We start from the raw sequence: 20786 nt of genomic DNA on the forward strand, positions 1-20786 counted from the left end.
AACATTACCGGTGCAAAAAAAAATACTCAGAAACGCAGTTTTAATATTACATTTGCTGACATGTTTCTTCTGTGATGAGAGAAATGCTACAAGAACATGTTAAAGGGCCTACAATATGCTATTCTTAAGCCTTTATAGTCAACAATATCCAGGGATATGATAATATACTACCTTTGGCACACTAAAGAACATTTTTTTTTATTTAAATGCAAGTTATTTTCCTAAGTTCTTTTCCAACCCGGAAGTAAAACGACTCGATCTCTGAAGAACCAGCTTTCGCTCCGCCCATTTCATGACATCATCCTAGAGCCGGCCTTGGCAGCGTCTTAAAGATGGATGTGCATATTGTTCATAAAAAATGAAAGCATTTAGTTGATGACCGCTAGCACCACAGAGGAAGTGGGTGTTTGTTTTGGCCTGGGGGCGGTGCTAACAGCAAAGACTCTTCCTGGAAGGGGCGGTTCCCAAGTTGCTGAGCTCTCAGCAGAGCTAAGGAGAAGGGGGGAGGGGTTGCTCCACAGAAATGGCCCCGCCCACAACTCAGAGGTGAATTTCTAATAAACTCGTGCCACTCTGCAGAAACTATATCCTAGAAAACACACAATATTTTTTTTATTTTTGGCTAAAAACTGCATAGTTATAATAAAAAAAAATACTGGAAACATTTTTAAAATAGATCAAAAGATGATCGGAGTGGGACTTTAAATCTTACCAAGGCACATGTGAAATTAAATATTAGTCTTTAAGGGTTTATTGCCATGAATTTTCAGTGTCACATTTAGAAACATATGGTTTTGCTTTTTTATCAAGCTCCGTGATGACATCCTCCGTTAGCGATGAGTGGCCAATGAGAGCGGCTGACACGCGGCCCACCCTTCAAGTGCTGCCAACAAATAATTCATAGGGCTAACATTTACTTTGTTCCTACACGGACCAACCTTTATCCGCCGCCTGTCTGTGAACCTCAAAGTACACGCCTGAGGTCAATCAAATGTCTAAGCGAAGCACAGATGTGAATACTGAGCGTGTGCAGAGGACAAAGAAGTCCTTAAACCAGATGCTGGAATTTAACCAGATGTATATCTTTAGATGCATTTGATGATTTTTAATCATATTAAACAAAGAAAATACTTTTTTTTTTCAATTTATAACAATTTTCTTTAGTAAACAAGTTCCAGGTGTAAAACTTAAAATAAAGAAAATGTAAAAAAGAATCCTCTCCTTACAATTAAAGCCTCCTTTCTTTAAAAAACAAAAAACAAAAAAAAACAACAGAAAACCTGAATTACAAATGAAAAGTTTTCCAGTCAAGAGACAAAGCTCTTCATCTTTTTCTTCAAAGGCCTGGTGGAGGGTCGGAGCTCCTCTGGCCCATGGGCAAAGGCACAGTTTTGGGCTTGAAAGGGGCAGCCCTGAGGGTGATGATCATGGAACCAGCAGGAGCGAGTTTTCAGGGCTCCGGGGGTGATTTGTTTCCTCCGCCTGTCTGCCTTGGATGGTGTAGCGTCCCGCCAGTCTCTTATGTAGACGACTCCTCCCTCCACTGCAAGAGAGAGCAAGGTTCCTATCAAAATAAAAGCACTGCAACTGTAAAATGTTTAATACTTATTTTTCAAATCAGTTTTCTAAAACCAGAACACAATAACAGACATAAGTGGCAGCATATTGAGGACGAAAACTTTCCAGTCATTGCATTAGAGTAAACAGGTTATATAAAATGAAAAGAAATTCAAGAATGACCCAAAGAAAAAGAAAAAAGGTGTAATATTTGGTCTTTTGTCAGAAACTTTTCCAAGTAACCTTAGCGCCCAGAACAGTCAGAAATGACATCTTCTCCTCCTTTATTGTAAAGCAGGGCAAGATAATGTCAAACTGCTTAGTCCAGGCTGCATCTACAAACTCTGCTTTACTCTAAACCATCAGCTTTTCCCAAAAAAAAACAAAAAAGCACGTCACAGGGTTGGTCCGGATGACTAATGCGTTTGCCGTCTCGAGTTATTGCTCATAATTCAGGGCACCAAATGCAAAGGTGGGGTAACAACATGTCGATGTCTCGTTTCCATCTGCAGATACTGAAGTGGTCCATATGGGGCGGAGCAAAAATCCACAGCTTTACAATCTGTGCCATATTTTGAGGTGAAGCGTGATAACCACGCACACTGTGGGAAAATTCCATCAACTTGTTAAAAATACATCCTTACATCCTTACAAATCAAGTGTTTCGAGAATTCCTTTTGGTTGAACACTGAAGATTGAAAAAGTCCAAAGTGCTGTAAAATGTTTGAATTTAAAAAAGACACATAAAAAAGAAAAAAAAAACAGAAATTCCAAAATATTTGAACAAGGATATACGCAGAAATGTAGTTTTAAGCTTCATTTTTATGCCCTCCATGATTAGAAAAATCATGAGTGACTTATTTATAGCGTATATCCTTTTAAAACTCAAACACACTTTATCTCCCCACTGTAAATGCAAAATTTGCATTCAGAAAAAGCTGCATGCAAATATGCATTGTTTATGCGCCGGGCCCCTGAAGGGTGATAGTTGAGAAGATGCACTGGTGGATAATTGGGATAAACATGCCACAATTGTCAGGGTTTTTCCCCCATTTAATGTTGCATGTCATGTCTAAAAGGGGTCAGACTAATAAATGTGGAGTTTCCTTACCCTTAAAGACCTGGTAGTTGTTCTTGAGAAGTGTTTGAAGACCTCCACACTCGTTCTTCAGAAGCTGTAAGGTTTCCGGCTCCAGCAGACCTGCAGCTTCGCTCACAGAAAGGCTACCTGAGGAGGGAAGGGAAATGTTAAAAAAGGCACAGGAGACAAAGGAGCAAGAGGACGGCCATTGATTTTTACATTCAGTTTTTTCATGGCAGTGTTCTGGAACCATTTTTAGCCGCCTTTTTCAGACTAATAAAGCAGCCTCAAATCAATGCTTTCCACCTGTTGCGAGCATCGTTTCTGTGGACAAGCCTAACAAAAAAAGGTGATCAATGTTGCTTTAAGACCATACTCTCCTATTTTGTGGATTGGACTTTATATGAGAACTGAAATGAGTACCCCCCCCCCTCTTCACATTCCAAACAGGAAGTAGCTGCTGGTTCCAAGAGGCTTAAGTCCCATAGCCTTCTGTAGGGAAATAAACAGCTATTACTCAGTTTTATGTTTGCCAGAATAACCATTCTTATTTTGTTGCCTTTTTTTTAACATTTTCTTTTTCTAAATACAAATTTTCATTATGTTTTTCCTGTAGTGCAAGTTATTCAAGTTCTAAACTGACCAATCAGATGTCTCAATAAAAGCAGGTGGTCTCATGTCAAACGTTTGACCCCTGATTGGCGAGAGTGGTTGCCATAGAAACGTTGACTCAGACCAACTCAGACCAATCACTGTTTACTGAAGATTTCTGATTGTGACATGGCGACGTCTGTATCATGAAACACCACGGTCGGCCGTGGTGCAGCGGTAGGGCGGTCGACCCATGCAGGGCTCGACATAGCCATTTGTCCGCTGGCCCGGTCCTGTTTTTCGAGCAGTACGGACCACAAGACTTTACTTTTCACTTGTCCGCTCGGGCCACTAAAATATCTAACGGTTTATATATTCTTCACCTTTTTCAATAAAGTAAATTTTGCGAAAACGTGTAGATTTACCTCGTCTTCATAATTTAGTTTTTCTGCTAGTCCTGTGTTCAGACTTCAAGGGTTTCTATGGGAAACCTTTGATCACTTCTCCTTCTCTCCCGCCTGCGCGCGCGCGGCTTTCACTGCCGAGCACCACGCGGCACGCGCTCACTACTTTTTTTTTTTCAAACTTTATTGAATGTAACAATTCAATACAAAACAATGTTAAACAGCAACAACGGAGGCACAAGCCAGTGGGTTATTATTACATTTGATTATAAATCCGACACCGTCACTGAAGAGAGACTGAAGCATGTCAGAGATGTGGAAGACATGGCAGGAATAGATAGGAATATGTTAGATGGAGTAGTGGGTATAATTAGTAGTATGGACAGCAAGATATTTAATGAATGCATTGAAGATGAAACTGTATCCACTAAAATTAAGCTGAATGTCAAAGAATCAAAGGCAACTCCAAATACCTGATTCCCAGACTCAAATTCGGTAGAATGTTAAACTACTTAATTTTGTTTTTCTTTACAACACTGTAAGCAGTAAGTATTTCTAGTTAGCTGAATGATCTCAGTTAGACCTGCACAATATGAGGAAAACTCGCGATATGCGATATCAGAGATTAAAATTGCGATAACGATATAATTTGCGGTATATAAACAAACAGCAAAATAACCAAATAACCATTCCCAGTTTAAAAATTATACTCCAAATGACCCTCGTTGACATAGGTTACAAACATCTATCATAACAGGGCTCCTTCTGATTGTGAACAATGTGAAGGCGTCCATCCGATTGGTCAAATGCATTAAGGGATTTATTTGATTCGTTAAATGGTTCAAGCTGCCATTAGATTGTTCTAACACATTTAAGGTTTATGATTTATTGCGATATTTGCCGTTAGAAGCACCATGAAAACTTCTGAACTAGTGTTACCTACTACACTGCAGTGCTCTCTTCAAAACATCTGAAACAGACTAGAGCAGATTTAAGTTTGATATGGTCTATTTTCAGTCATTGAAAAGTGTAGAAATAAGTGATGTCACCAGAATGCACCAAATTGCACCATATTAAAAGTTTCCGGGGGGGCATGCCCCCGGACCCCCCTAAAGTTGCAAGCACCTGCGAAGCGGCGGGTCCCGCTATGCGCGGTGTCGGGCCAGTAACTTTCAGGCAGGGCCAGTAAGTTTCAAAAACTACTGGCCCTGTGGGCCAGTGCAAATTTCTGGGCTATGTCAACCCCTGCCATGATCGTAAGATTGCAGGTTAGATTCCCGCCTTGCACGCCCATGAGTCGATGTGTCCTTGGGCAAGCACTGAACCCCACCGTGCCTCTGGTGGGAGGTTGGCGGAGCCGCCACCAGTGTGTGAATATATGTGTGACTGGGTGAATGGGTCTGTGACTGTAAAGCGCTTTGGGCCTTGTGGGTAGAAAAGCGCTATATAAGTATACGACATTTACCATACGCCATTACCAAAATTGACTGAATTGACTTTTTTTGGTTGTAACTGAAAGAAAGTGGGTGACATTACACTCAGTCCAGTTCTCTTATACAGTCAATGGTTCCAAAGGCCGGTGTGGGTACCGGATGTTCTCGGGTTGCTGGATGTTCTCGGGGTCCTTCAGGGGTCCTTCCAATGAGTTCTATCACAAGAGGAGACATCACGTGGTTCCTCATGGGAGGAGAGCACCGCCATCTTGGTAAGGTCAAGTTACAACTGCAGTGCAAATTCTTTGAAAAAGAAGAATGGCTTGAAATTGCTTAGTTTTGTTCAGAAATACAAACTTCACGAGTACCCCTAACTAGTATTAGAATATTTAGATTTTTTCTATGTTCCTTTATTTTATTTTACTTATGTTTTTATTTATTTGTGTGTTATGTTCATTGTTTCTTTTTTTCCCCTCTATTCTTTATTTTCTATGTTAATATGTTATGTTTGGCAATGGTGACTGATCTTCGAGGCAATATTGATTACATTGTTATTGTTCGTTGTTAATGTTAATGTCATTGTTAATGTATGATACCGCAATTGTCAATAAAGTTTAAAAAAACTTAGCGACGTTAACTCATTGGTCGTGGCAACTCACAGCCAATCAAATAGTGTGACGTCATCATTGGTCGAAGGACCCCGAAGGACCCCGAGAACATCCGGTACCCACACCGGTCCTGCATTTCTTGATCATTTTTGAAAGCCACAAGATCTGACCGCCCTTTCATAAGATTTGTTCTCATCAGTCTTGTTAGAAAATAATAATCTTGATAACATGCTTGGAATCGGTTTGGGTCGTCGACTGTATATGAGAACTGGACCGAGTGAGTGCGACATCACCCATAGAAAATGGTTTACCTTCGGCTCCAACCAAATGAAGCAAAAGTCAGTCGCAATTTTTCTAAATATATATCAAAGAGGAAAAGAAATCGTCAGCAAACAGTGGTTGGTCAGAGCAGTTTTGAGTCTGCGTTTCTATGGCAACCACTCTTGCCAATCAAGAGTGAAGTCAACACCCCTACCACTTGAAAGCAGGCTTTATGCAAACCGTCAATCAAACGTTTGACAAGACACCACATGCTTTTATTGAGGCATCTGATTGGTCGGTTTAGAACTTGAATAACTTGCACCACAGAAAAAATATCATGAAAATTAGGATTTAGAGTAAGAACAAAAAAAAGTAGAAGATCAAGAATGCTTATTTTCGTTATTCTGACCAATAGGATGACTGACTAATAGCCGTTTATTTCTCTATAGAAGGCTATGGAATTTTGGCTTCTTGGAACCAGCGGGTACTTCCTGTTTGAAATACAACAGGGGGAGGAGTCACTCACTCCAGTTTTCACATATAGTCGATCGTTTGGGTTCAAACTAGACTAATAAACATCAGATGATTCCTTTAGAACTTGAAACAATCCTATTCAAACTCAGCATATATCAATGGAAATGCCTCCTCGTAGAAGTGGCTCAAGCTCCTGAAAGTCCTGAAAATACGCGACACAGCTCCAAAGCCAAACACAGCCCTGTCCTGCAGAGTGTGAAACTGAGCAGACCGTCATCCAGCAGCCCAGACACCAGGGAGCTCCAGCCCTTAATATTATATTGATGCACTGTTTAGAGTTGGCCTTTGCTGCCTACAGTCCAAATGGGGATTAATGGGAGTGGGGCAGTATTGACAGCAGGCTGGGCTCGGACTAAGTGCAGATGATTATTAATGGTTGGGCCTGGTGTTTAATTTAAGAGGCTTTTAAGACCAAAAAAAGTTTTAAATATTGCCACATGTTGATGTAACACTGTAAAGATTTTTGGTTTTTGCAACCGGAGAAGAGGTCATTGGTAAGCAGAAGACCTTATATTTTATTTAAAAAAAAACAAAACAAAGCTTTTAGTTCGGGTTAAGTTTACGGTAGGTCAATTTAAAAGGAAAAGGCTTCGTCTTAATAAATAGGTGTACTTTATAGGGCATTTATAGGGCACCACAAATGTGACGCGCAGGTTTACCACTATTTTGACAAAGACATCCTTCACCTGATGAAAATGTTTCCAACCAGAGTACTTCAACTGGCCTGGTAAGTTTTACCCAAAAAAACAACCGCTCAACCAAGAAAACATGAAAATCAGAACTGTTCTGAAATCAAATTCTGCATTTACAAAAACATTAAACAATAATAAAATATATAAATAATAAATTCAACACATTTTACAAATAATCAGCATATTCACACATTTAAATTGATTTAAACAAGTCACATTTGACAGAATTTAAAAATAAGAATTATAAGTTTCTTTGCAATAAGTTTAAGAGCAAAGGAAACAACTATTTTTTGAAGGTTAAAATGTGATGTAAACAAAGTCATACTGGATTCATAATCCACTTTATTAAAAAATGTCTTTAAAGTAATATGTCATTAGAAAAATGGAGTGTTAAAAATTCAGCTTTTATTTCAAGCAGGATTAGATAATGTGAAAGCTTGGTCAGCACTTTAGTGTGTTTTAATTAAGAACCTGCTGCAATGTAACAGTAGAAAACATGTGATTCACACACAACCTGTGAAATGTTCTCCAAGTTTAGAGGGCAGAATTAACAGGCTATAAACAGCAGCAACTTCTTCATGCTCCGTTGTTTTGTTTAATCCTATTTTAGGATCTAAAACCCCATTTGGATAAAAACTGTGTTTTTGGTGTTTTTAATGTTCTTGTGGCCTTTTTCTAATCATGGAGGGCATAAAAATGAAGCTCAAAACTACATTTCTGCGTATTTCCTTGTTCAAACGTGAATCAGGAGGAGATGGGGAGAAAAAAGCCAAAGGGAATTATGTAGAAAGTACGCTGGACAGGCCACAAGCTCCTTAAACCAAGCTCTTTGGGGAGCCAATGGTCCCACCCACAACCACAGATTTTTAATTTTATTTTTAGCTTTTTTTTTTACTTCTGGCGCTCAGCAGAAACTATGTCATAGAAAACTACACAGATTTTTTTATTTAAAAAAAACAACCTTCATAATCATAATTATTCAATTACAAATACTGGGAACGCCTTGAAAATAGATTAAAATGTGATTGGAGAGGGACATGAGTGTGGTTTAGATCCTGATTTAGTTTAGATTAAGAAACAAAAAAAGCTCAAAATTGTAGGACATTTGAAAAGGGAAAGTTGTAACTTTATGAATGATTGTAAAAACCCTGTGAATCTTAAAGGTTTATTACTATTAGGTACTATTAAGTCAGAGTAACGATGAAGCAATTTCCATTCCTACAATCAAACCAGATTGGTCTGTCTAAGGCAAGTTGTTAATCGAATCAACCTGTACTATTATAAACATTTTTCTAAAGGAAATAAATTGATAATATTGTTTGTTTAGGGCTGCATGATATGAGGAAAACTTGCGACTTGCGATATTAAGGATCAATATTGCAATGAGGATAAATGAACAAATAGCAAAAACATAATTTCCATTTCACTTCAACAATTTAACTTAAAGAAGAATCAACATAACTTCAATTGTTCTCCAAATGACCTTTGTCTCCATGAGAGGCGGACATCTAACATGGAAGGGCTTCATCTGATTGGTCAATGATGTAAAGGAGTCCATCGATTGGCCAAATGCATGGAGGGATTTATTTGATTCGTTAAACAATTCAAGCTGCCATAAGAATGTTTTAGCACATTTAAGGTAACCATTTATCGCAATTTTCGCTGACTTTTTGCGATATACATATTGCGCAACTCTATATCGCCATAAACAAGAAATTTGCAAATTATTGTGAAGGCCTCATATTGATAGTGGGAAGTTTGGATTATAGCACGATGGGTTTATTTTACTATAAAAACAAGTGCATCATTACAGTCCCATGTGTGGAAACACTTTGAATTGTGATCAAACACGTGAACATACAGCGTGGTATAAGTCACGCATCTTGCCAGACGAGATGTACATCATCAGATATTAACAGATGATGAACCGTCCAACACCAAGCTAGGAGATAGGGGGATCTATTTTCTCCTGAATAATATTCAAAAAGTTGTCGTCTCTTGCGATTGCTCCTTGTCCCTACACTGCAGATAACAACAACACAAATGCACACTGGGGCAAAAATCAGAAACCGTGGTGCATTATTCATCCCGTCATCTCGATACGCTGCCACCGTCACCCTTTATTCACTCATGCTCACCCTGACGGGGAGTTTTCTACTCCAGTCACAGGAGTTTTCAGCTCTGGTTGTGGAGCGGGGGCACCGACAAAGGTGATATGTGGGTGGTGTGCGACTGGAACTTTGCCTGTGGCGCTCTTTGAACCGTGCCGTGCAGGAGTGCACAGAGTTCAAAGCTGAGTCGGTTCTGTGTCGAGGCGCCCTGCCGATGGAGATGGGACGGCTATGTGGCGAGGGAGGCGCGGGGTTGAAGGAGATGATGGAGGGGTGAGATGAAACTGGAGATGCAATCCCCAGAAAGTGACACAAAGCAGCTAAAAGGGGATTTTAATGACGTGACGATAAGAAAACAATCATATGGAGGAGTCAAAGTGCATCTATACAGCTCTACAAAAGGCTAAACTGCCTGATTCATGAAAAAGGAATTTGGTCAAACACTCAAAAAGCAACAAACAGCAGCCTGTTAGTTTAGTTCCATTAGTGAAATGCAAAACAAGCTCATCTCCAATCATTTTGTGAGAGAATTTGTGATAATCTGCATTTAGTCGATTCCTAGAGATTGTAGAAGTTAGCAAATTTAGACATTTTTTGGGAGGATGGGGGGACACCTTAAATGCTTATTTTTGCATCATAAATACATTTATGTCACTTAATGAATTTGTGAGGAGTTTTACAAACATGCATGGCCACAAGTGTATAAAATCAAGCCAAACGACAGGATTACTATATTATTGGGGCTGCACGATATGGAGAAAACTCGCAATTTGCGATATTAGATAACAATATTGCGATGACGAACTGCGATACATAAACAAATAGTAAAACAACCAAAACAATATTTTCCATTTCACTGCAACTGTTAAAATTAACTAAGTTAATTTAAGTTTAATTTAAACTCCGCCACCCAGGCCCGGGGGGGCGTTTGTTCTCTGCCTGCTGCCGAGTGGTGTTGGGGGGGTTCCGGCTGCCGCAGCTGCATTGGCAGGGGTCTTTGTGTGGAGATGGCTGGAGACTCTCCCTCCTTCTTTTCAGATTCCATCATGCATTTTAAAAGAACATAAACACTCACCTGAGCACAGGTGTTAGCTCACCTTTGCACTAATAGTTTGCATGATTGAATGAAATATTTCACACTAGTTGGTTTGAAGGCATAAGTGTGCGTGTGTGAACACTATCTGAATTGTGTACATGTTGACATGTGGACATTTTTGCAGCCAACAGGTGTGTTTATAACATTTGAGTGTGTGTGGACAGGCCCCGCCCCTTTTAGATTTGTATTACATCTGAACCTGACCATATTGATAAACATCCAGCAACTTGTTGCTTTATGCTGCTTCATGGTTTTACCCCCCCTTATATTCACCCTTCTACCCCCCCCCCCCCCCACACTCTCTAATATCCCTTTCTCTTCTTCCCTCCTTTCCTTTTCCATCCGGTCCAACACAAAAGATTTTCAAATATGATTAAAATGAATAAAGTTTGGCCTCGATTACAAAAGGGGTTTATTCAGACATACCTCTGGTCTGTCTGAAGATTCATAACCCCTGTTGTTAAAGTAAAATATGGCCAACACAAGAGGCCTTCAGCTCTCATCTGTTTGCCCAGCTGTTGGACAGGACAAGTAAAAAAAATATAAAATAATAATAATTCATGCTGCCATAAGTTTGTTTTAGCACATTTAAGTTTTTTATTTTTCTGTTTTGCAGATGTTTTGGGGAACCTTTTGTGTTCTGCGTCCTGATTGGCTGTAGACCCTTGTCAATCAATCCTCCTGTTCAGAAAGTGTTCAGTTTGCTAAATCGACATAATCTTTGTTTTCATTCTCTGATCCTGGACTTACTTTTTTATGAAGCTTAGAGTTTAAACTACAAAGAAAAGTGTGAAATGTTCATGCCTGTCTGTGAAAAATGTGCAACGTATGTCGTTAGAGTTTTACAGCCATATAATACTCGCAAAATATAAAGATGACTACTCTGAATTTCATCTATCGCAGGTTATTTTTGGAATGTTAATCCCACCATAAAGGAGGGACCACTGTCGTGTTTGTCGTACACGACTAATACACAGTTGTTGTTACTCTTACGGCTTTTCCCATCAGGGGTCGCCACAGCGAACGAGTCGCATGGTAAACTTGGCAATGTTTTACGCCGGACGCCCTTCCTGACGCAACCCTCTCAAAGCAACCGGGCTACACAGTAATACTTGTTATTTGTAGTCATATGGAGGCATATTATATACATTACAAAATTAATACTTCGTGGCTTAGTCCCAAGGAATGACACATTTCTTTCTGCTGGTCATCCATCGTGGAGACCTTAACACGCAAGAGTGAAGTAGGTGAGACGCAAGGATTTTTCATTTTTTTGAGCCCTTCCCATCCTTCGGACCGCACAAGGCGCCTGTTAGTGCGCTTTATGTTCATGTTAAATGTGCCCTCCTTGCACGCTCTGAAGAATATTTCTTATGATTTCATCTACAAACCACATGCACGGGCAGTTATGCTGTAGTAACAAGTAGTGTGGCATAAAACAGAATCACCTGTACGTCATAAGTGTGTGTAACTTCCATTAACCCTACGAATACAGTGATCCCTCGCAATAACGCGGTTTAATTATCACGCTTTTGCTACTTGACGGATTTGCATCTTGCATTGTGTTCTGCATTCTAAAAAGTCACTCCGCTTCTTCTCTACCTGTGCGTCAATAACGTTGCAGTTTAATATGTACACGTACGTAATACAGCTTGCCAAATTTACATTACGTACGTGCAAATTCTCTTGCAATTTCGTGTTTCTCTAAAACCCATAGAAAAAAGAGCGACAACAACTGCCTATCACTATGTTCTTCTCCCGAACAAACACACCTGCACCGCGGGCTTCAAAAGAAGAAAACACTGCAGAGCGGAGTCAGGATGCAGCGGCTCAGTCTGAAGAGCAGTAAATACACCTGACTCACCATTTGTCCGACTGTACTTTGTATTTTTTTCATAATCATTTTAAATTTTCTCCCGTTTAATCCAATTACTCGGGTCACGGTGGGCGGGGCTAATCTCCGCAATTTGAAGTATTCTGTTCACATCGATGATTAAAATTATTATTTGACAGTACAGTACAGAAGTTATTTGTAGAAAAAAACATTTCTAAAGTACTTTGATTTGTGAAACAAATGCTTGAGCCTGTAGATGTTTTTTTTTTCTTCTTTCTTTTCAATGTGTAATAGAGTATTTAATTGTATGTTAATTGTAAGAAAAAAATAAAGGTTTGTACTTCACAGATTTTGCCCATCACGGGTTCTTTTTGGAACGTAACCCTACGAAAAACAAAGGTTTACTGTTCTTCCCAATATGCTTACCACACACACGACAATGGTCTTTAATTGTTTAATAAATCTGTTGCCTCTTTTAACCCTTGTGCTATCCTAGGCACTTTAACATTGGGAGTTGGGTCATCTAGACCCACTAGACAGTGCTCTGAACCTTTTTTCTTCAATGATTTGTGATCTTCACTGGTGTCCATGGATTACATGAAATCTTTCCACATTTATCCACCTTTGTCATGGTAGGGAGAACACGTCAACGTGAGGGTGGGGTCGTTTTGACCCCACAAGATAGCACAAGGGTTATCCAGTAAAAATAAAACTATTGTTTAAAAAAATTACAATTTATTTTGCACCAAAGTAATAGCATAAAAGTTGTTTGAGGTATTAAATTATAAGATAAAAGAAAAATGGTGATTTTTGTCTTCTATGTAAACATTTCACCGCTTTAATGTGATAAATGTGTGAATGATGAGACTAAAGAGCTTTGCCTAAACTCAAATTTAAGCAGTTTGGATCCAAAAAAAAAAAATAGTGTTTTGCCCTTTACCTCCTTGGTTCCAGTCGCTGCAGGAACCTCCTCCAGTCTTTTCCAGAAGAGCGTTAGCAACCCGCAGGACAACTTTGTCTATAAAGTCCCGAGGGAGAGCGGCGCAGTTTCGAACCCTTTCAACTTTGTCTCTCGGCTGGAAGCCAGCCCCCCACGTGCCTCCAGAAGTGTCCTCACGGTTTGTGTTCCCATGGCAACAGTCCCCATCAGTTCTGATGTCTGACCTTTGAACCCCCGAGGAAGGCTGGCGGCTCTGGATGAAATGAGTTCGCCGCCGTTCCGAAACAGCCTCATCGGGCGGCTGGTAGCTCCTGGACTTTCCCAGCAGACACACCTGCAGGAGGAAAAGCTGAATGTCAATGCAATCCCTGTGGGTTTGTGAAAGATTCATAAAAAATTTATAACAGACACAACCTGAAGGCAGGAAGGAGTCCATTTGTTCTTTATTCCTGTTAGCACCATGATGCTACATTCACTTTGCCCTCTGCCATTACCGTCCAAGCAACAACTTCCACTGAAAAGTCCATGTAAACACGCGAAAAACCCACATTTAGGGCGTCGCCGTTCAAAACTCTTGCGTTTATGCGTCACTACGCAAGTTTCTATGACCAATTTCAGGCTCTCTATACAAAAACGCGCTTTCGAAGTGAAACCAGGTTGAACTTCGACCACACAGGGACTCTGATTTGGTAGTGACGTAAGGATGGCGTCCCCTTCAAAGAAGTACCAACTATTTGAAAAAAAAAATTGATCATGGAGAAGAAATGAATGATTGCGGTTTGTGCCTGGCTGGAATTAAATCAAACCAAGCCTTTCAAATATCGGAATAGAGCTGTGAAAGAAAAACCTTGGAGCAAGATTCACGAGATTCTCACCGCTTTGACATTTGGCACCAAAACTCTTCTAACAGCAGGTGAAGGACAAGTCCTGGTAAACAGGAGAAGCCCCTCCCTGCTTGTCCGGTGTGAACACAAATGCGTCACATGCGCGGTGTGAACATAGCACTGTATTTACACCGAAGCTCCTCCTGGTTTCAGTGGAGCCTACCCTTTTGGTGGATGGTATCCTCATGCAGTCTTCTTCAGTGTTGAAGCCGCAGACTTGGCTGACCTCGGTGATGAAGTCAATGTACTCCTTATACTGAGATTTGTTGCTCTGGCGTCTCTGGTACTTTCCATAAAAGTCAAAGAAGCAGCAGGGGAGGACAAAGTAGCGACAGGAATAAGATGACCTGCAATTTATAAAAACACACAAAAATTACCTTTTCAGGATTTTAAAAAAGGAAATGTCAAAAGTAGAATAATTATTAGATACGTTTGTAAGGATCTGTACTGATTCAAACTGTGATCAAGAAATGATCTGCAGATGAGTTTCTTCTAAGACAGAGGCTGAACATCGCCATCCGGTGGTTGCCATAGCACACGGTTAGAAGGTTGCACACATACACACGCATGCATATCATCTTCTCTCCATAATGTTATTCCAAAGACGAGAGATCAGCTGGCACTCGGGCCGCCGAGCGAGATTGTGTTTCCTGATTACTCGCCTGGCTGCCATGACGGGGATCCACGGCGTGAGCTCGTCCGAGTGGTTCCCAATCAGCCAGTCTGTGTCGGGGAATAAGAAGGTCTCGCCGGGAGTAATTGCCTTTTCCTAAAATAGAAAACACCCCGAAAAGTCCAAAAGCCCCTGTGAGGGTGGGTCTTTGCAAACTGGAATGAATAAATTCAGAAGCACAGAGAGGAAGCGCTCTGAAAGGGGAAACAGTTTTTCTAAATAGCTTTTGGGTTCAAAAGTGTGTAAAGGTGAGTAAAGTGGAGGCTAACGCTCACTTGTCCTCCTGCATTAATGTTTAATATGTGGGAAAACTTTGTAAATGAGCCTGCTTTATTACTTAAAAGGAGTAATACAAAGCAGCAGTGGATGCAGTTTATTTTTTATAAAAGCATCGCAGGAGTATTTACAAACTACAATACATAGTAATATGATAATCTAGTCATTAAAGACTGACCCTCTTATATCCATATTCAAGGTGTTCCCAGTGGTCTTTAAATTATAACTGTGCTGTTTTTAGCCAAAATCAAAACCCTGTGTTGTTTTTTTAGGACTTTTAGTTTCTGCAGAGCAGCAGTATTATATAAGAATTTCACCTCTGAGTCGTGAGCGGGACCTTTAGCCCAGAGCAACCCCCAACCCTGGCCCCCCTTCCCATTACAGAGAGCTCTCTATTTATCAGGGGAGTAACGGTACACGTAGTTGGACCGAACCGCTTCGGTACGGCACTTTCGGCTCGGTTCACTCTTGTACAGTTTCGGTTCGTTTATTTTTTCCCCCCAAATGTATTAACTTTGCGCCGAGGCAGAACTAATGTTACTCGCGGTATTCCGCCGAGACTCTCAGTGGTTTCAGCACTCGCGCGCCTGTAGGAAGGGGGGGGGTGGGCAGAGCGTGGCAGCGCGCAGCGCAAGAGTGTGTGTGTGTGAGCACGCGTTCAGTTTCTGTAGCTCGGTTATGGAGAACAGCAATAAAAAAGGTTTCCTTTGGCTTTGTTCAGCATCCATGAATGGAAAAGACAATGGGATTAGTCGAATGCTGTATGTTGACATTGTTACAAAAAGATAGCGTATAGATAGTGTATGCCACAGATCTGTTGATGCTCTTAAAACGGCATCACCCGACAATTACAATCGGATCTACAAGAAAATAAATGGGCAAGTTAATTTTTCAGGCCAGTGTTAATTATGCAAAGTTTTTGGTTCCTGGCAGCTAATAGTTTTTCTTATTTTATAAAGCAGATCACCTACACTGGTCAATTTTATTTATTGTTATATAAAATCAATAAATGCATTTTGCAAATAATTTTTTACTGCCTTTTTTAAGCGAAAAAAAATAGAAAATAGATAAAAAACTTTATTAATCTCCCAAATCTCTCTTAAACAGCCGTACCGAACCAAAATGTCTTGAACCGAGCCCTATGAAACTCTGAATCGAACTGAATTGAGATTTAAGCACATAGCTACACCCCTAATATTTATACGCTCTCCTGCTAGCTTACATCCCCTCACACCTCCAACCCTAACCTTAGTTGGTGAGCAATATCCGAGCTCTCCAGCCGTACAGTTTTCATCCAGATGCCAGCTCAGTTGAGGAAAACAAAGACGCACATGGAACCATTTGTCTGCAAGTGGATGCATCAGAATGGAGCGGAGCAGGGAGCTTGTGGCCCGGCCTAGTTGCTTCTACGTCACACCTCCAAGCTCTTTCCATCTGCATTTTTGCGTCTGCTCCGATTAGCAACAACTTGAATAAAAATAATACTCAGAGATGTAATTTTTAGCTTAATTTTCTTTACACATTTCTTCCATTATTGCCATAAGAACATGTTAAAAACACATTTTCATGGGAAAGGGTCTTAAATAATGGATGGCAGAACGTTACAAAACAGTGCTGTAGCTACAACAATATTTTACCTAAATGTTTTGAAGTGGATTATGTTATGACCTTGGTACAATGTCACTAAAATTCATTTGATGTATTAATTGAAACCCTGCAGTTTGTCATAAAACATGTATTGCTGAGCCTTTTTTTCTTTAATACTTTAGGCAGACCTTTGCCTTTCAGTGTCCTGCTACTCCAATAAATCGGCTCTTTACATACAGATCACCAACCTGCAGAACAGTCTGAGGGCCGTACATGTCCCAGATTCTCCTCCTCCGGACATCAATGCCTTTTCCAGGGTGCTAAAACGCAAGGTGGTGTAACGGTCAACAGCTAATCACACTCAAATTCTCACGACTCTGTCATTTCAATTATGCCCGTTCCAGTTTGAGATGTATACTGCATCCCGGCTGGTAAGATTGAATAAAGCCTCCTCACCTGGGCTTTGAATAACCCCCAATGCCATCGATTAGTATGCCTGAAGTGATGAAAGCCGCATCAGCTTTGAGGGGACAGACCGTGTTCTAAACCAGGTCATTCTGATTGTTGAGTCTTAAATTACAGCTTCAACTTGTATCGATTAAAAAAAAAATTGAAGCTCCTGATCTTGGAGGCTAGACTTTGAGGTCCCACAATTCTTAGATTTCCATCCAATTTTCTGCAAAGATTTTGATAAGTCCCAATAAAAAAAAATGTAAGTGCTCTTGAGCCACTAAAGATGCAGCAACATGTTATAAAGTAGAGATTATCAAAGTGTCAGTTTACCCAGCAGGCCTTGAAAAAGTAAAGAGACTAAATTATTAGTAGTTGCCTTTCTTTCCTTTAAAATCTGTTTTGGTTTTTTTGTTTTGTTGAATGTTATTCCAAGCCTTCCTGCTGTTAAATTGCGCTTTAACCTTAAACAAGTTACCTTTAAAATCAAGTTACATTAAACTGAAATAAAAACATATTTACAATGAATTGACTTAATATCAGCTGAACTGAACGAAATTACATTTGGCCAATTCAAAATTGAACAAAATGAATCAATTTGAATTGAATGAAACCAAATTAAACTGTGCACTGTGGTATAGTGGTTAGCTCTCTCGCCACACAGTGATAAGACCCTGGTTCAAATCCCAGCTGGCTCCTTTCTGTGTGGGCTTTGCATGATCTCCTCATACGTGTGTGGGTTTTAGCCCGGGTTCCTTCAACCGTTCAAAAACATGATGATTCACTCTAAGGTAAGAGTGTGATGGTGTGGCTCTCCAACAGGCTAGCAACCTTTCCAGAGAGTATCCCACCTTCACCCTACAGTTGGGACAGGCTCCAGCAACCCCATGAGCTCCATTTTTAGCATTTTTTTCAGAAACGTGATTATCTGAGCATACCTTTATTGTGAAGAACATATGGTTATGCATTATACTTGTATTTGTATATTTATTTATATAATCTTTGTCCCTTTCAAAATAAATCATGAAATAATAACGCGAAAAACGTTATTGCATCAAGAAGAAGGTAAGAAGGTAAAAAAGAAAAGTTCACAATAACTCCGAATGACAATTTCTAAAAATAAAATTAGAAGCCAAATTGTTTCCAAAACTACTATAATGGAGTGAAACAACCGGTAGAAATACTTGAAGACGCTTTTTTTTGTAGCGCGCGTCATATTTGTGTCTTTTGGCGATAACCTGAGCGTTTCTTTAATGAAAAGTTTCCACTTTTCTAACTTGTTAGCTTTTATAAAAACCCCATTGATGAAAGCCGTTTTTTGAATTCAGTGAGCGAAAGTCGAGTAATCAGTTTCTGGTTTCAACAGATGCCGATGTGACAGCCTGTTACTCACCCCTTCGTTGGTCAGTATGTGGACCAGCAGGCCGTTTCCACAGCCCAGGTCTACAAAGGACTGCCTGGTCGTCAGGCTTTTCTCCGCCGTCTCCTCGGCCCACAGCACCTGAGGCCAAAAAATTGAACAGCGCCGTGAGGTCAGGGAGCGTTTGATCCCCGCGACACCTGCCGCTTTTCCACCTGCACCTAGAGTGACTCCAGTGTTCAGATACCCAGCATGTGTCATCACATAGTTTCCACTCAAACGCAAAGTTCTTACAGGCTGATGTGAAACCTAAAACCAGCCACTTACCAGCAGATATGTAGCAATAGCAACATCTTCATAAACAAACTTCTCTGGGTCGGTAACCTCAGGCCAAACCTGAAATAAAAACCAGATCTGAATATCTTTTGAATTTAAAACAGTCTGAGAGCTTTCACATGCCTTTACCTTCACCATGGCCTTGTATTTCTCCTTCAGGTGTTGGTACACCAAGCTGTATTTCTCCACTGGCAGCAGAGACAATGTGCTCTTGAACTCGCTGGTCTTGGACTCAGTGGCCCAGCGCACCAGTTTAGGCAAAAGCTCTGAGGAGAGCCAGAACAGATTGGGACAGGCGACGCCATCGGAGACCCATCCATCTTCTGTCAGAACATGCAGCTGCAGGGCCCTTAGGATGAAGCAGTCTTTCAATCAGGCAGTTTTGTTTTCACCCTTTTGATGCCAACTCTTGGGATTCTTTGTTTGGTCACTAAAGCTTTAGCCCCCTTATGGACAATAGAGTCTGAACTTCTTTACTTTAAATTAAAAGGAACATTTTGAACATTTATTTAGTTGTGATTATTTGTAAAATGAAAAGTCTTTGCCTAATGTGATGGAGGGGGGGGGGCTTGTGTGACCAGAGGGACTGGGCGGAACTGGCCTTGTGTGACAATGAAGATTCTTTTGTGACAGTAGACACCGGAGCAGAGCCTGCCTAGTGTAACCTAGGCAACTGGGTTGTTTGACAGGGTAAATGTGGGCAGAGCCAACCCTGTCTGAACGCGGGAAACAGGGGCAGAGCCCGCCTGGCGTGACAAGAGGGACTGGAGCAGAGCCAACCTTGTGTGACTGGGGGGACCGGGCAGACCTGGCCCCTGTGTAACCATGATGTTGTGGCAGAGCCATAAAAGCATGCGGTCTGCCGCCGAACATGAGACCACATTTGACAGATCCTTCTAAGCCCGCTTTCAACTGGTAGAGATGTGAACTTCCAACAAGCTCACTCCTGACGGGTTAGACTCATGGTTACCATAGAAACGTTAGCTCACACCAACTCGGACCAATCATTGCTTACTGATGTCATCTGGCTCCAACATGGTGGAGTCCTTATTGCAAATAAATAGGTGACAGAATTGACCTCATTTACTTCCCATATAGTCAATGGTCACAACATTCCTTTGTTTCTAAAACAACGTAGAAATGAACCGGCTACACTTTTATAATGTTTATAGATCTTTATGGTGTAATTTTTTAGATGTGATAATGTGATGTGATATTGTGACAAGTAGCCGAACCACTAAAGCTAGCTCTCAGTGTTTACTACCACACACACGTGTTGTGAAAGCATCATCCACAGGTTTGAACTAGACTCACCACTCCTCTGTGGCCTCCGTGCAGAGCTGGATCAGGTAAATGTTGCTTTTCTTGAATGAAACTTTCCCCTCAACATCCTCCTCAAATGGAATAAAGGTCACCTGCTCCCTTTCAAAGTCTGCACACAATCAAAACATTAACAGCTGTTGCGTCATAATAAATAAATGATACTGCTCTTACCTTTTAGTACAGCTTCTTTATGCAGGTTTTGTCCGTAACAGTTAGTTTTGGGAATAAAAGTTCTCACGCTGAAACTCCACGGACTGTTCTGCAGATGAGTGGGTGAGCTGGGGCTGCAGCACAGCGACATCACCGCCTCATGAAGTCCATCATCGGCCAGGAAGAGCCGTAGCTCCCCGGCGGACAAGTCTCTGCTTTCGGTTTCTTTAACTCCGCAAAGACGCTTATTGATAACGTGAGGTTTCTTTAGCCACACGTCTATAGCTGACCAGAAGCCCCTCTGAGGACTCGAACAGTTGTCCGGGAACTTATGTTGAAACAATTTGGGCATTGCTAGCAGTCAGAGCCAAACTCCATCCATGTGTTTGAGCCACGGAATAAGCTAACACCTGCAGTGTGTGTTAGGGGGCTTGAAACTGATGATGACGTCACACTACGGTAACACCATTTGGACAAACTACGTAACGTCGCAAACACATTTTCATTTCCAGTTTCCTTTTGTAACCCAAATTTCTTTTCCCGTATAACTAATTATGCCATTTTGGATATTGAGGAGTGTCTGACATTATTGCCTCTTACACCAA

At 40.8% G+C, this 20786-nt stretch overlaps 1 protein-coding gene across 2 annotated transcripts; it reads right to left on the reverse strand.

The window, feature by feature from the left end:
- Positions 1-737: 737 nt before the first annotated feature.
- trmt44 (tRNA methyltransferase 44 homolog) lies at positions 738-20603 on the reverse strand. Of its 2 annotated transcripts, XM_004079788.4 has the most exons (11): positions 20203-20602; positions 20023-20140; positions 18838-19057; positions 18700-18768; positions 18406-18513; positions 16811-16882; positions 14689-14795; positions 14190-14373; positions 13143-13476; positions 2669-2785; positions 738-1543 (listed from the first exon to the last, which is right to left on the reverse strand). In XM_004079788.4, exons 1-11 carry the CDS (start codon positions 20531-20533, stop codon positions 1308-1310), a joined length of 1896 nt encoding a protein of 631 aa, XP_004079836.1. In that variant the 5' UTR covers positions 20534-20602; the 3' UTR covers positions 738-1307. The 2 variants fall into 2 exon arrangements, with proteins under 2 accessions (XP_004079836.1, XP_011485778.1); XM_011487476.3 differs by lacking the exon at positions 16811-16882 and having other exon boundaries at positions 20203-20603.
- Positions 20604-20786: the final 183 nt, after the last annotated feature.

This window comes from Oryzias latipes, chromosome 18, assembly GCF_002234675.1.
Source record: "Oryzias latipes chromosome 18, ASM223467v1".
NCBI classification, from domain to species: Eukaryota; Metazoa; Chordata; class Actinopteri; order Beloniformes; family Adrianichthyidae; genus Oryzias; species Oryzias latipes.